Genomic DNA, 13,373 nt, shown 5'->3' with positions numbered 1-13,373 from the left:
GGGTTGAAGCCATGGATTAAAGCAGCACCACCATCATCAGAAAATGACTCAACTCCCGAGAGGCCTGGGGAAGAATGGGCTTGTGAACGCTTTTAAGACTCAAGGTTGCTCTTTTTTAAACGTATTGAGATGGTAATTTCACTGTAGCTGGAGAAGGGTCGACCTATTTAATTTTGTCCAAATAAATAGCACAGGAATTTAGTATATGTATTGGGAACTGGAACCCAAACCCCGAGATTAGAAACTAGACCACAAAATGCTCAGGGATTTCATCAGGTTAAAGTAGTTGTAGATAAAAAAAGAAAAAGGATTGTACTATCGACTAAAGAGTCTAAGGAATATTTGTTGCCCCCTTTCAACAGGAAGTAGCCCAAGTAGGGTCTTCATCCCTCTTCCCACAGAATTGTGGAACGGATCACTGACAGTGGGGAATTGTAATAGGGAAGAACCTGTGTATTCTATTACTTGAGCATTCAGTTACTTGAGCATTTAATTTACAAAGGAGATCTTAGCCCGAAAGAGGGACTGGACATTCTGGCATATATTAGAAACTATGGGGCTTCCCTGGTGGCGCAGTGGTTGAGGGTCCGCCAGCCGATGCAGGGGACACAGGTTCGTGCCCCGGTCCGGGAAGATCCCACATGCCGTGGAGCGGCTGGGCCCGTGAGCCATGGCCGCTGAGCCTGCGCGTCCGGAGCCTGTGCAAAAAAAAAAAAAAAAAAAAAAAGAAACTATGTTTCAGGGTGATGTCTATCAGAAAATTAATCAGCTCATTCCCTACTGTCAATTTTACTGGAGGCTCCTGTGGGGAAATTGAAGTTGGGCACCTCAAGCCCAAGGAAGCCCCTGGGTCTGTTCATTCATCAGAATGAGGGGCTCTTGTCTTTCTTGTCTTTCTTGTCTTTCTCTTTTCGCCCAGGGCGATCTTTTTTCCAATTCCCTTCTTCCTTACAGCGTTCCCTCCCCAGTGGGTTCCTTGCCTTCCAGGAATCCAATGATGCTGCCAGAAAAGTGTCCTTTCATTTGACATCTTCTTTATTCTCTTGTGGTTCCCTGTTGAACACTTTAAAAGCAGCATCTACCAACTGATAAGGGTTCATTCCAAAAGCAGCATCTAATTGTTGCAACTTTCTCCTGACATCTGAGGCACTTTGCCCTCCAAAAAGGTCAAATTTACCATTCTAGTATGTTCAGGGGCCTCAGGATCTGCACTAATATAATGTCTGTAGACATGATAGATCTTTTCCAAAAATTCAGAGGGGTATTCTTTTGTTTTTTGCTGAATTTCTTGAATTTTTTCAAACTCTTTTGCTTTGGTTCCCCCTTTCAAAGCCCTGCCGACTAACAAGGAGGGCTCTAATATAAGGGCATTGTTCCCTCCCTGGGGTCCCAATTTGGTTCAGCTGTGTGGACTGCCAAGTGAGCTTCAGATGTAGAGGATCCTGTCTATAAGGAGGGTTGCAACTCTTCCAATTAAAGAAGCCTGAGAAACCCGCCAGCTGGCCGTTTACATTTAGACCCCCTAGGAGATAACAGTGTAAGAGAAATTGGCCTGCTTTGGGAGTGGCTCCTGGCCCAAACTGGGTGCCCTGTTGGATCTTAGATGGTGGCAATAGCAGATCATGTCCCTGTGCCCCAGAAATGAATACAGGCTTTTCTAATTGTTCCCTAGAAGGAGAGTGGAGTCCTGAGCCCCAGTATCAGGAATTGGGGCTGGATAGGGAGGGGAGGTGGTGCAAGGGGTGGATATATTGGCGCAGCGGCCAGAGCAGCTGAGACAGTCAGCTCGGCTGGAGGAGTTAAGGTCTGAAGCAATATAGCCTCACTCTCATTCCCTTCCTTTTCTTCTTTTCCCTGATGTAACAGCAGAAATGCTCGCACGTAAACGATTTCCTCATTCTTCTCCACCTCTTCACAGAATAGCTATAGAGCCATTCAAAAGCCACTGGAAAACCATAAATAGCAACTGGTCATCTCTAACCATTCGAAGTGTGCCTTTTTGCCTTGCCATCGGCCAACCGGGCTGAATTCTGGGATGGGGCTTTTGTTGATTTTAGGAGCCTAGCGGAATCTTTCTTTTCTCTCTGGGAAAACAAACAAACAAGGACAGGTTTTTTGGTTTGTTTGTTTGCTTTTTGTTTTTGTCCTGTTCCTTTCCTCCATTTGACATCAGTAGTAGTTTTAAATGTCATAAAACTGACTTGGCTGTAAATGGAGAAATGTCCAAGACAAAATGAAACAAAATACTCAAAGGACAAACAGGAAACCCTAAATAAATCCTCAAGTTTGGTCTTGGGGTTTTACATATACAAACGACACAGGAGACCACAGATGACGTAATTAACACAGCAAGGCTGACAGTACACGGTGCACAGGGTCCCAAGATAACCCTGCGTAAACCCCTTGTGGAGAACCTAACAAGTACTGTGGCCACACAATCTTACAATGAAATATCATCTTCCTCTCACTCATTAGTTCCAAGCTGTAATCAGATCACTTATCCAAAATGGGCCTCAAAGGACTTTCTTCAGGGATAGTTGAAACATTCCCCATTTTTTAAAGATACAAATACAAGACAAACAAACAAACAAAAGGCACACACAAATGCTAGCATCCAAAGAAACAAACTGGTACACAAACTGGGTAAAAGTCCAGCAACTGTTTCCTCTCTGTAACAGGGTAACCTGCTGAAATTAGGGGAAAATTGGCTTATTCTGGAGAAAAAAACCCAAATGGAGCAGACACAAAGTTTCTGGCTGTACACACAGGAGTAACTTACCCTACTGCATGGAACTCGTCAGCTCCCAGATGACAATTCTTTGCTCCCACTGCCAAGTGCTGGGGCAAGCGGTGTCACTTTGGGGAATTCTGAAGGGAAGATCCACAGGACAAGTGGTCCTGGCCGCTGCTTGGGCCTTACCCCCAAATTCCCTAACTGGGGCTGGCTGGCCCTGAGTAGCAAGGCTTCTAGCTGGCTTTGCCAACATTTGTTACCAAGTCCAAGCTGGTACTGCTTGCCACAGGACAGGCCAATAAATTGAGAGACGAGTTGACATTTATCCAAGTGATACTAAGGACGAGGCAAGGAATATAGCAACTTTAGTCGCACAGCTAACAGACCCAGCAGATGGCAGACTCACGTCTCAGAGGACCATCTTGCCTGAGTTAGAATTCAGGCTTCTTTTATACTAAAAGGGGAGGGCACAACTTCAAACATTTCCTGGTTCCCATCAGCCTCCAGATGTGATGTGTTTAGTTCTTCCTTCTTGCAGTCATTCTGACCAGGTGGGCCTGGTCAGGATGTTTCCTGTGAGCTAAACAAAGGTATTTTAGCTTAATGCTCATCACCTGGGAGGCAGGGTTCCCAGATATGGGTCATTATGTGTAACTGAAGCATATAGGCAACATCCCTTTAGTGATTAACTTGTAATAGAATACAAAGGTTCTTCACTATTACACTTTTAATTGAATACCCAACAGATATTTCTAGACATATGTATTAGTCCAGGTCTTCCAAGAAGTAGATGACAAGTTGGGATTAAACATACAAGGATCTGAATAAGGAAGTGCTATGAAAGAAAATTGGGAAGGAACCAGGAGGGGCTGGGAGATCCATCAGACTGCAGTGTAAGTCTGACCCCAGTGAAGCAGAAAGGGAAGTAAGGTGGGGTGAAAGCATCCCAACTGCCGTGCAGTCTAAGAAAGGTTCAGCTGGACAAATCGGAAGTCCTTGTGTCAAAGTTGCCCAGGGAAGTGTGAATCCATGGCACAAATGCAGCGATGGAATTCAGAGTGCAGCTACTGGGGCTCCGGTCTAGGTTCCCTGTAGATGGAGTTCTTCAAGCCCCATTCTCATGGCTACTGTGACATGCTTAAGAGTTTCTGGCTTTATTTTAATCATGAGGTCAATGGAACATTTCTGCTTACATGATTGCCATTGATTCTAATCGCTTGATGTATTACATTGTTACGAATGCTGACTGGCAGTCCCTGAATAATTTTCTCTGCCTGTCTCAGTTGTTTTTAATGCATGATATGCAACCCAGTATACAAGGATCCATATGATATGGCCAGAAGGAAACATGTGGAGCATGATGACAATTCTGCCAATAATAGCTAAGCTATGAAAACTGTAACTTAATTGTTAGAATTAATTGGTACCAAGAAAATGTGTTCAGCTTCTGAAGCCAAATGTCATAATCACCTGGCAAGAGAGTTTTCCATTATCACAGAGAGGTAATGGGTGATTCATTGAAAATCTTGAAAGTAGTTCTATATATGCCATATTTCACAGCAAGCTTTGTAATTGTTAGGGTTGTTGCCTTGAATTAATTTTTTACATGAAAGAGGTCATCAACCAGAAGACTGCAGACAGGCAATTTAGGCAAAATGGCTCCACTGAACATAAAACAGAAATATCAGATTCCAACTTCATAAACAGAGCTTTTCAGCCTGAGAAACATTATTATTATTATTCTTATTTTTCACTCAGTGTGGATGCCTGCTGTGGTGTGCAAAAGCCAGACATTGTATTTTGGAAACATGAAGGCTTATAATAAATAACTTTAATGTGCTGGATATTGGCAATACCAAAACTCAGATAATGGCTTATCTATAAACTTAACATTCATTTCAGTCAAAACTTTACAAGAAGCTACCCTCTGGGTCACCCTTTTCATAATTCTTGTTATTTGAGAGGAAAGTTAAGAGAGACACAATTTTCCTTGAATTTTGAGAAAAATAATTTTCTCTTACAAGTTATTAAAATTACCTAGGAGTTAGATAACAAATATATTAATTAGTTGATCTCTACTTAAATCAAGTTTCTTTTCATTTAGAAGAATGGTTAAAATGTCTTATAGTACAAATGAAATTTTACTGGGGGACATTTCATATGACTCAGGCTTTTTGGCATAGTATATAGTGTTACAGTTACAAATATAGATTTTAACTTTTGTCACTAAGGAGCAGGTAGAAAATGTCAAAAGACATCAGGTTATATCATCTGCTCACTTCCTATTTACTTCTCCCTATTTTACTTACTATTTTACCTAATGTCAGTTTTTTTCCCCCAAAATCTAAGAAATGCTATTTTTTTACTCGTTTGACAGAAATCATTGAAATATTGCTAGAAAAATGAAGGGGCCATTTCATTTAACTATGTCTTAGTCATTCTCATCACTTTTTGATCTATTTTATCTTTAAACTCTATTTTATTTTAAATTCTTTTATTTTTCCCAGACTTATTAAAGTATAATTAACAAATAAAATTGTATATATTTAAGGTGTACAACAGGATAGTTTGATATACACACTGTGAAATGATTACCACAAATTTACTCATACATCCATCACCTCACAGAGGTATCTTTTTTCTTTTTCTTTCTTTTTTTTTGGTGTGGTGAGAACAGTAAAGATCTACTCTCTTAGCAAATTTCAAGTATACGACACAATATTATTAAATAGAATTGCCATGCTGTATGTGAGATCCCCAGAACTTTTTCATCTCACAAATGAAAGTTTGTACCCTTTGACCAACCTCTCCCCATTCCCACCTCCTCCCCAGCTCCTGGAAACCACCACTCGACTGTCTGAGTTTAACTTTTTAAGATTCCACATATAATAAGTGAGATCATACAGTATTTATCTTTCTTTCTCTGTCTTATTTCACTTAGCATAATGTCCGCCAGTTTCATCCATGTTGCCGCAAATGGCAGGAATTCCTTCTTTTTGGTGGCTGAATAATATCCCCTTGTATATATGTACCATATTTGCTTTATCCATTCGTTGATGGGCACTTATGTTGTTTCCATATCTTGGCTATTGTGAATAATACTGCAATTAACATGGGGGGGTGCAGATATCTGAGATAATAATTTCATTTCCTTTGGATATATACCCAGAAGTGGGATTTCTGGATCACGTGGTAGTTCTGTTTTTAATTTTTTGAGGAAGCTCCATACCGCTAAACTCTATTTTAAAGATGCGATCACCTCCATAGTAATAACATTTGTGCCATCCATCATGTTTCACAGTCCGTTGTATACCAGTTGTATAATGTGCTTATATAGCATGCATATACATGTGCTTGTAGAGGCATTGTGAGTTATAAACATCCAAATATCTGTGAAATCAATTGCATATACTCTATGCAAGTATATATACACGGATATCACATTTTTGTTTAACAAACAAGGAGCCTGCGTGCTCTCTAATATCTTTTTTTTTTTTTTTTGCTGTACGCGGGCCTCTCACTGTTGTGGCCTCTCCCGTTGCGGAGCACAGGCTCCGGACGCACAGGCTCAGCGGCCATGGCTCACGGGCCCAGCCGCTCCGCGGCATATGGGATCCTCCCAGACCGGGGCACGAACCCGTATCCCCTGCATCGGCAGGCGGACTCTCAACCACTGCGCCACCAGGGAGGCCCTCTAATATCTTTTATTCCTACATTTTTGGTGGCTCTTTTTTTCCTACATTCTTTGGCTGTTTCTCCATACGACTGTAATTTTGTAATACTTCCAAGGTTTATTCATGTTTTACACAAGGTAGAACTCATTCATTTCCACTTACGTATAGTATTTATTGTGTGAACGTCACAACTGAACCATTCTGTTTGCCAGTGGACATGGTGGTTGTTTCCAGCCTTCTGTTGTTATTATCAGCCCTGCTATGGGCATCATTTCCTGTGTTTGCTTCTGTCCTTTGACAACCCATCCCCTGCACTGTTGCTGGTGGGGTGTGTGTGTGTGTGTGTGTGTGTGTGTGTGTGTGTGTTTTCAGTAAATCCAATTCTGATGTTACTCTTTCACTTAAAAAATCCTTCAACCTAGAGGCTTAGCAGAACCACCTGGAATAATATTCCAGATGACCTGGAATGATCTCGAGATAACTCCAGTAACTGAAGCAATTCCTTTTAAGGATAAACATCCAAAGAACGATGTTGCTCAGGAAGGTTGCTACTCCTCTGTCTTTCCGGCAGCGGAACCTACCCCGTCCCTTTGTACTGTGGCACGACAGATGCTCTAAATCTGATCAGAGGTGAAAATGAATCTCTTACCACCAAAGTTTTCCAGGAAGAATCAAAAAGAAATCTTTCTTTGGGAGGTTGTCCCAGAAAAAGCTACGATGGTGAAAAGAGCCCAGGGGAGTCAGATGTTCCTAGTCTGGAACATGCACTGCCATTTATGAACTGTAAAGTCACTCGACTTTCTGGATCTCTTTGCACATCTAAAAACAAGGCAGTTATGATTTCTGAACGGGCCTGCCTTCTAGACTGGTGCCGAGGATCAAATAAACCCTCCATTCATTCCACAGACACCTACTGCGTCTCAGTCACTGTGCTGGGTCCAGAAGCATGGATGGCCCCCTTGTCCTAAAAGACCTCACAGGCCACACAGTGATTCTCAATCATGGCTGCATACGGGCATCACCGGGAGTGTAAGTTTAAAAAATATGGATGCCTGAGCCCCCTGCGTCCTGGCCATGAGAGATGAGACACATTTCTTAAGCTCTTAGCCTATGCTGCATGTGTACGATGGGAATAACAGAAGCTACTTCATAGGGTGGTTAAGTATTAAATAATTCGTAACACCTGCTTAGCCCTGTGCCTGATACAAAGTAGCAGGTGATGAACTGCTGGGAGTGGGGTGGGGAAAACTGGTAACTACGTAGCTGGAGTAGTGATGTCTGCTACCATGGAGAGAAACATGCAGGTGCTCTGACGGTCATCTCACTCTGCTGGCTGGGATGGCAGTCCTGGAGGATGTGATGTCAGAGGCGACTTTTTAACACAAAGGTGAGTAAATTAGCCAGACAAGCCTGGTAGGCATTGGGGGTGGGGAACATCGCAGAGAAGGGAGTCTGTGGAATTCTTCTGGAGTGCGCCGGGAGGAGGAGGGATGAGATTGAGGAGAGCACAGGGGTCAGATCTTGAGGGGCCTTGAAACCGCGCAAGGGGGGTGGCCTCTAATGCTGCTGGCCACCAGGAGCCCCCAAAAGGTTTTAAGCTGGGAAGAAGGCGATCAGAGTCGCGTTTACGTTCGGTCACTGCATCCTGGCGTGGATTTGCGGTGATTTGAAGCCAGAGGAGGGTGATCAGTAGGGACCGGTGGCCTGGGCTCAGGCAGCTGCAGTAGAAACGGAGTAAAAGGCCTGAGAAGAAAGGGCGAAAAAGAGGTAAAAACCACGGCCCTTGCCGGCGTTAGGAGGGTGAAGGATGCGGAGGACACGAGGGCCATCCTGACCTTTTGCGCGAACAGTGGGCAAAGCAGGGAAATGGCACGGCCTAGGGCTGGGGGTCCCAGCACGAGACGGGGGCTGTGGGTGGACTACGGCAGATCCCGCCGAGGGCCGGTGAGTCTGAAACGCCGGAGGCCTCCAGGCGCGGCGCCTGGGAGCGCGAACGACCGGGCGGAGCGGGGGGTCCCAGCGCAGCGCGCCCCCAGCAGCCCTGCCCACCGAGCGCCCGCCCGGGGAGCCGACCGCGGGGGCGGAGCGCGTCGCCCCGGGGGCTGATCCCAGCCCGGGAGGGGCTCGCCCGGCACGCCGGCCGGGATCCCGGCTTCCCCGGGGGACAGGCCCGCGCCGCTGCGTGTGGATGGAGAGCCCGCGTCGCAGCGCGGGGACGCCCGGGACGGAGCGCGGGCGGGGCCGGGGCCTCCGCTCCAAGACTGCTTGACGGTAACCGGATTGAGGCGGAACCAGGGCGAGGGCGGCTCCTTCTCCTTCGCCTTGCGTCATTTTAGGTGTTTTGGGGGCGAGGAAGAAGGCGACGTGTATAATTTATTGCTCTTTTTTGGACCTGGGGAAGGGCAAGTGTTTGTCGAGGTTAGTTTTGGTTTGGTTTGTCCTTTGTCGTCTGCATCTTTCTCTCTCTTGTTTGATGTCATGTTTCCTCCTTTGCTATGACCTATTCTTCGCGTTCTTTAGGTGTCTTGGAGCTGTTACACAACCTGTCTACCCCTATTTATGATTCTTCAAACGGTAACTATTGATTTTACCAGAAGTGGATTTTTTTTTTCTGTCAAATGTTGTCATCAAACTAACTACTTTACATGAATAGTTTACTCAGGCGATTATGTTCTGATGCTGATTCATGAGCTAAATTCTGGGATTTGTATTTCTCTAGAATGTTCCATAATGCCCAGGAGTGTGGTAGGCACACAGTTGCCTTTCAATATATTCTTAATAATCTGTTCATAATGTAATTCTTTTGTTTATTTTTATTTATCTCAAAAGATTCTGTGTTCTGATTCAACACACCATTTTACCTAAGAAGTTTTCAACACTTTTTTTTTTTTTTTTTTTTTTTTTTTGCGGTACGCAGGCCTCTCACTGCTGTGGCCTCTCCCGTTGCGGAGCACAGGCTCCGGACGCGCAGGCTCAGCGGCCATGGCTCACGGGCCCAGCTGCTCCGCGGCATGTGGGATCTTCCCGGACCTGGGCACGCACCCGTGTCCCCTGCACCGGCAGGCGGACTCCCAACCACTGCGCCCCCAGGGAAGCCCTCAACACTTTTTAATGAAAATCTTTTATATTACTCACATTCACTTATTTGCAGCAGCTAGTGATTAAGATAATGAAGTTATCTCAACGAATAAGTGAAGATCATTTTAATTGATCTGTCACTTTTGTATGCAGAGAGAAAGCAGTATCCTCTTCTCATTCCCCTTGTCACCTGATCAGAAAGCCCCCCATCCCCAAGCATGCCCTCATCCCCTCTCACAGATCCTGCCCTGCATCCTAACTAGCAACTCCAGTTTCTCGCATTGTGGTCTAGCAACCCCTCTCCTGAGAAACTCCTCAGGCCCATCCTTGGTATCACTTGGATAAATGTCAAGGTTGGGGCACCTGGCTTTTCAGCCTGCCTTTCAGACTCTGCATGTCCATCCTTTGTGACCCACCCAAGCCTTCTCATTCTTTTCGTTCTCTTTTCTTGTGTTGTTACTGGAAACAGGATGCAGTAATGGAAAGATGCCATTTTAAACAACCATATTATGAAAAAGAGCAAACACATAGAAATAACATCAAACATCTGGTCAGTATTTAAATTTCCAAATGTCTCCTGCTATAGTTTTGTTTAGTTTGTTTGAATCAGGATCCAAATAAGCTCCAAATAATTGGTTAATATATCTTAAGTAATTCCTAAGTTCCCCTCCATCTGGACTTCATCTCAGCCTCTGGACCACTTTCTGCTGTTACTGAAGTAAATTATTAGTTTTTTAAGGACCTTTTCCTAGAGGGTGAAATGGACTCACCAGTGATGTCTGGACTTAGAGTTGTGGAATTCCTCGGCATTTTGTATGCCTTTAAAAGCCCAGCATTTTGGCTTGGAATCAGAAAGTGGAAAAGAGCATACAGAGACAAAGCTCATTCAGCGGCATCCTTGATGTACTTTAAAAACATACACATGTGGGACTTCCCTGGTGGTCCAGTGGTTAAGAATCCGCCTTCCAATGTAGGGGACTCGGGTTCAACCTCTGGTCGGGGACCTAAGATCCCATATGCAAAGGGGCAACTAAGCCCGCGCGCTTTAGAGCCTGAGCGAGTAAATAAAAACAAAAACAGGGGCTTCCCAGGTGGCGCAGTGGTTGAGAGTCCGCCTGCCGATGCAGGGGACACGGGTTCGTGCCCCGGTCTGGGAGGATCCCACATGCCGCGGAGCGGCTGGGCCCGTGAGCCATGGCCGCTGAGCCTGCGCGTCCGGAGCCTGTGCTCCGCAACGGGAGAGGCCACAACAGTGAGAGGCCCGCGTAACGCAAAGAAAGAAAAAAACGAAACAAAAAACAAAAACAAAAACAAAACACACACATACACACAGTGGATTTGCTGCGAGAAGCTAGGTTAGAATCTTTACATTGCAGGGATGTGCAACCCCTCAGCCAGGGGTTATTTGCCTGCTTTCCCTTCTTAAGTCAGTAGTTTTCCTCCTCTTCAATATACACTTTTCCCTCTTCCCATTTCATATTTTCTCTCTCGTCCCAAAACTGGCCTTCATGCTATCATTCTTTATAATTTTCTACCAATGCTCTAATACCAAAGACTGGCTGACCACTCATCAAAGATGCTGTAGAAGAAGTTGGGGTTTAGGTAGAAAGCGGACCCAGAGTTGACCTCTATGGTCCAGCTCTAGAGTGCATGTAAATCAGGAAACAAACCTGATGCTGGGAAAGAAATTGAAAGGAAGAAAAACCAGTCAGACCTCTGTCGGTGAAGAGTCAGCAGATGGCGGCTTAAAAATTTAGTGCACGTTGTTTCTGCCCCACGACGTGTCTGAATCCGGAAGTTCTTCTGGTAGATGTACACACTGCAGTGGTAATGTAGGCACCTGCATTACACTGATCAACAAGTGCTAGCTAACTCAGACTGAGAATAGCCCAATTCAGCAAAAAAGTCCAAATTAGGCTATCTCAATATTTTTTTTCTGTATGTGTGTGTTCTACACATATACAAAATAAACATTCTCAGTGCCAACTGCTAACCTTTTATTGTTTTAACTGTGGATTAAATTGGTCTTAGGAATTTCAATTTACCCTTAAGAAAGGATATTCTTTTCCTACTGAAGGAAGCTTTTCTTGCAGTCTAAGATTTCTCTTTAAGCTACTTTTACCAAGTTTATCAAGTGAGCTTTTATCTGGGCTCACAAATGTAAAAAACCTGTTAAATGAACCCAAGTTTTGTGGAAAGCCGGTGCTTGAATTAGGGGAAATAAATTATGCTATTTATCATTCATTTTAAGAAGAGTAGTTGTAGCTGGGAAGAAACTTAATGACTTGGTAATGCTTCTAGTTAGCTTTCAATCCAATACCCCAAAATAAAAAGTAGTCAGTTATTGAGTTCAGAGGTAGTAATTAAAAAACCTCTAGTGTTTCATATGTAAATCTTGCTAAAGGAGTTTGCACAGTGAAGGTGAATGAACATATTTTTCTTTTTGCCTGATACACTACATAGAGAAGCATCTTGGCAGACTTCTCACTGTGGAGATTCCTGAAGTTGGTGTACTGATGGTTCTGTAGGCTGAACGCCACTAGAAACTCTACTGACTCAGGTATGCTAATGGTCCTGCTTAGAGTCTTCAAGGAATCAAAGGGTCGTACTGTACTGTAATTCTTGTATTTTCTTTCATCCTTAAAAAAAATAGCTACTGTCCTTCAGGGAGAACTTTACACATCATTTAAGATAATATTTTGGGATTGTGGGAGCAGAAAATGGGTTACTCAACGTAGTGGCTTTTGGCAAATAAAAGATATTAAACAACATGTGCACAAAAATGTTGAAAAGTAAAGTCCAAGAATAGAGATCCCTTAACACAATGATATAGTCACCCTTCTGTAAATATTAAAAAAAAAACCCAAAATGAATAAAGATCAATACGCATTCTCCTTTTGTAGTGGAAGCTCTGTAATTAAATCTTCCCTACTTATCTTTTTCTTGGAGGGGGGGATTGGGAGGGTGGCTCAATAAATTATAACACTACCTCTACTTATTGAGATTAGCACAGTACTTTTCAATAACATTTGATTGATAAGAATACTTGAAAACTGCAATTAGCTTTAAGAACAAACAGGAACTCTTAAATTTTTTGAAAACTAGATTGAGCATGGATGGGCCAATGGGGGCTCCAAACAATTTTGGAGAAAAATAAAGTCAGGTGGTTACCTTGGATGACAAAGTGTAACTTCTGAAAAGTATTTACTTTTTAGCTTTAGCTCAAGGAAAATGAAGCAAGACTATGAGGGTAATGGAAACATGATCTTAGTCTGTTCTTTGCCCACTTTCTTTCACATGTCATTTCCCTATATAGTTGGGAAAGAAACCAGATTATTCAGTAAAAAAAGAATGTTTAGCATTCCATATACTCGAGGGTAGTTTATTCTAGCATACATGTCTTACTCTCAGCTTTTTATTGGTGTATACTCTCCTTACCTTTTGGGGAAAAGAAATTACTGAGCTACTCTCCCTATTTCAGACAGATCCTGTTTGTCACATCAGTGAGGGCTGAGGTGGGGATTGCAGTCAGTTTTTTGGCCCCGCCCAATCTGGATTTTACCCTGAGTTTTCTTTTGCTTTCTTTTTCCTTTTTTTTTTTTTTTTTTTTTGCAGTTTTGTGAACTCTCGGGACACCAGAGACCTGTAGTACAATATGATTATAAAATCACATGTCACTGCTGACTCTTGGTATATAAGACGTTAGAAGTCCTGTTTACTGTTAGCTCAAGTTCGACCCTACAGGGTGAAAATCCCCACAGTATCCCAGAGGTGACGGACTGCCCCATAAGGTATATTACACTTTTTAAAAATAGTGTGCTCATAAAAGTGTTTTTCTAAACAATAAATTTTGTCTGACGTATATTCCTTTTAAACATGTACAAAAT

General features: G+C 43.4%; 1 protein-coding gene across 1 annotated transcript; it reads left to right on the top strand.

The window, feature by feature from the left end:
* Positions 1–8,274: 8,274 nt before the first annotated feature.
* On the top strand, positions 8,275–13,135 carry LOC309810907 (uncharacterized protein; the record flags this gene model as incomplete). The annotated part of the gene is made up of 5 exons (XM_082633221.1): positions 8,275–8,421; positions 8,521–8,826; positions 8,929–8,982; positions 11,950–12,046; positions 13,102–13,135. 4 exons carry the CDS (start codon positions 8,275–8,277, stop codon positions 12,001–12,003), a joined length of 561 nt encoding a protein of 186 aa, XP_082489347.1. The 3' UTR covers positions 12,004–12,046; positions 13,102–13,135.
* Positions 13,136–13,373: the final 238 nt, after the last annotated feature.

The sequence above is a fragment of the Mesoplodon mirus genome, assembly GCF_964341445.2.
Source record: "Mesoplodon mirus genome assembly, chromosome: 10".
Classification (NCBI taxonomy): Eukaryota; Metazoa; Chordata; class Mammalia; order Artiodactyla; family Ziphiidae; genus Mesoplodon; species Mesoplodon mirus.
Note: the sequence above shows the minus strand (reverse complement) of the source record. Positions and strands in the feature narration are given on the sequence as shown.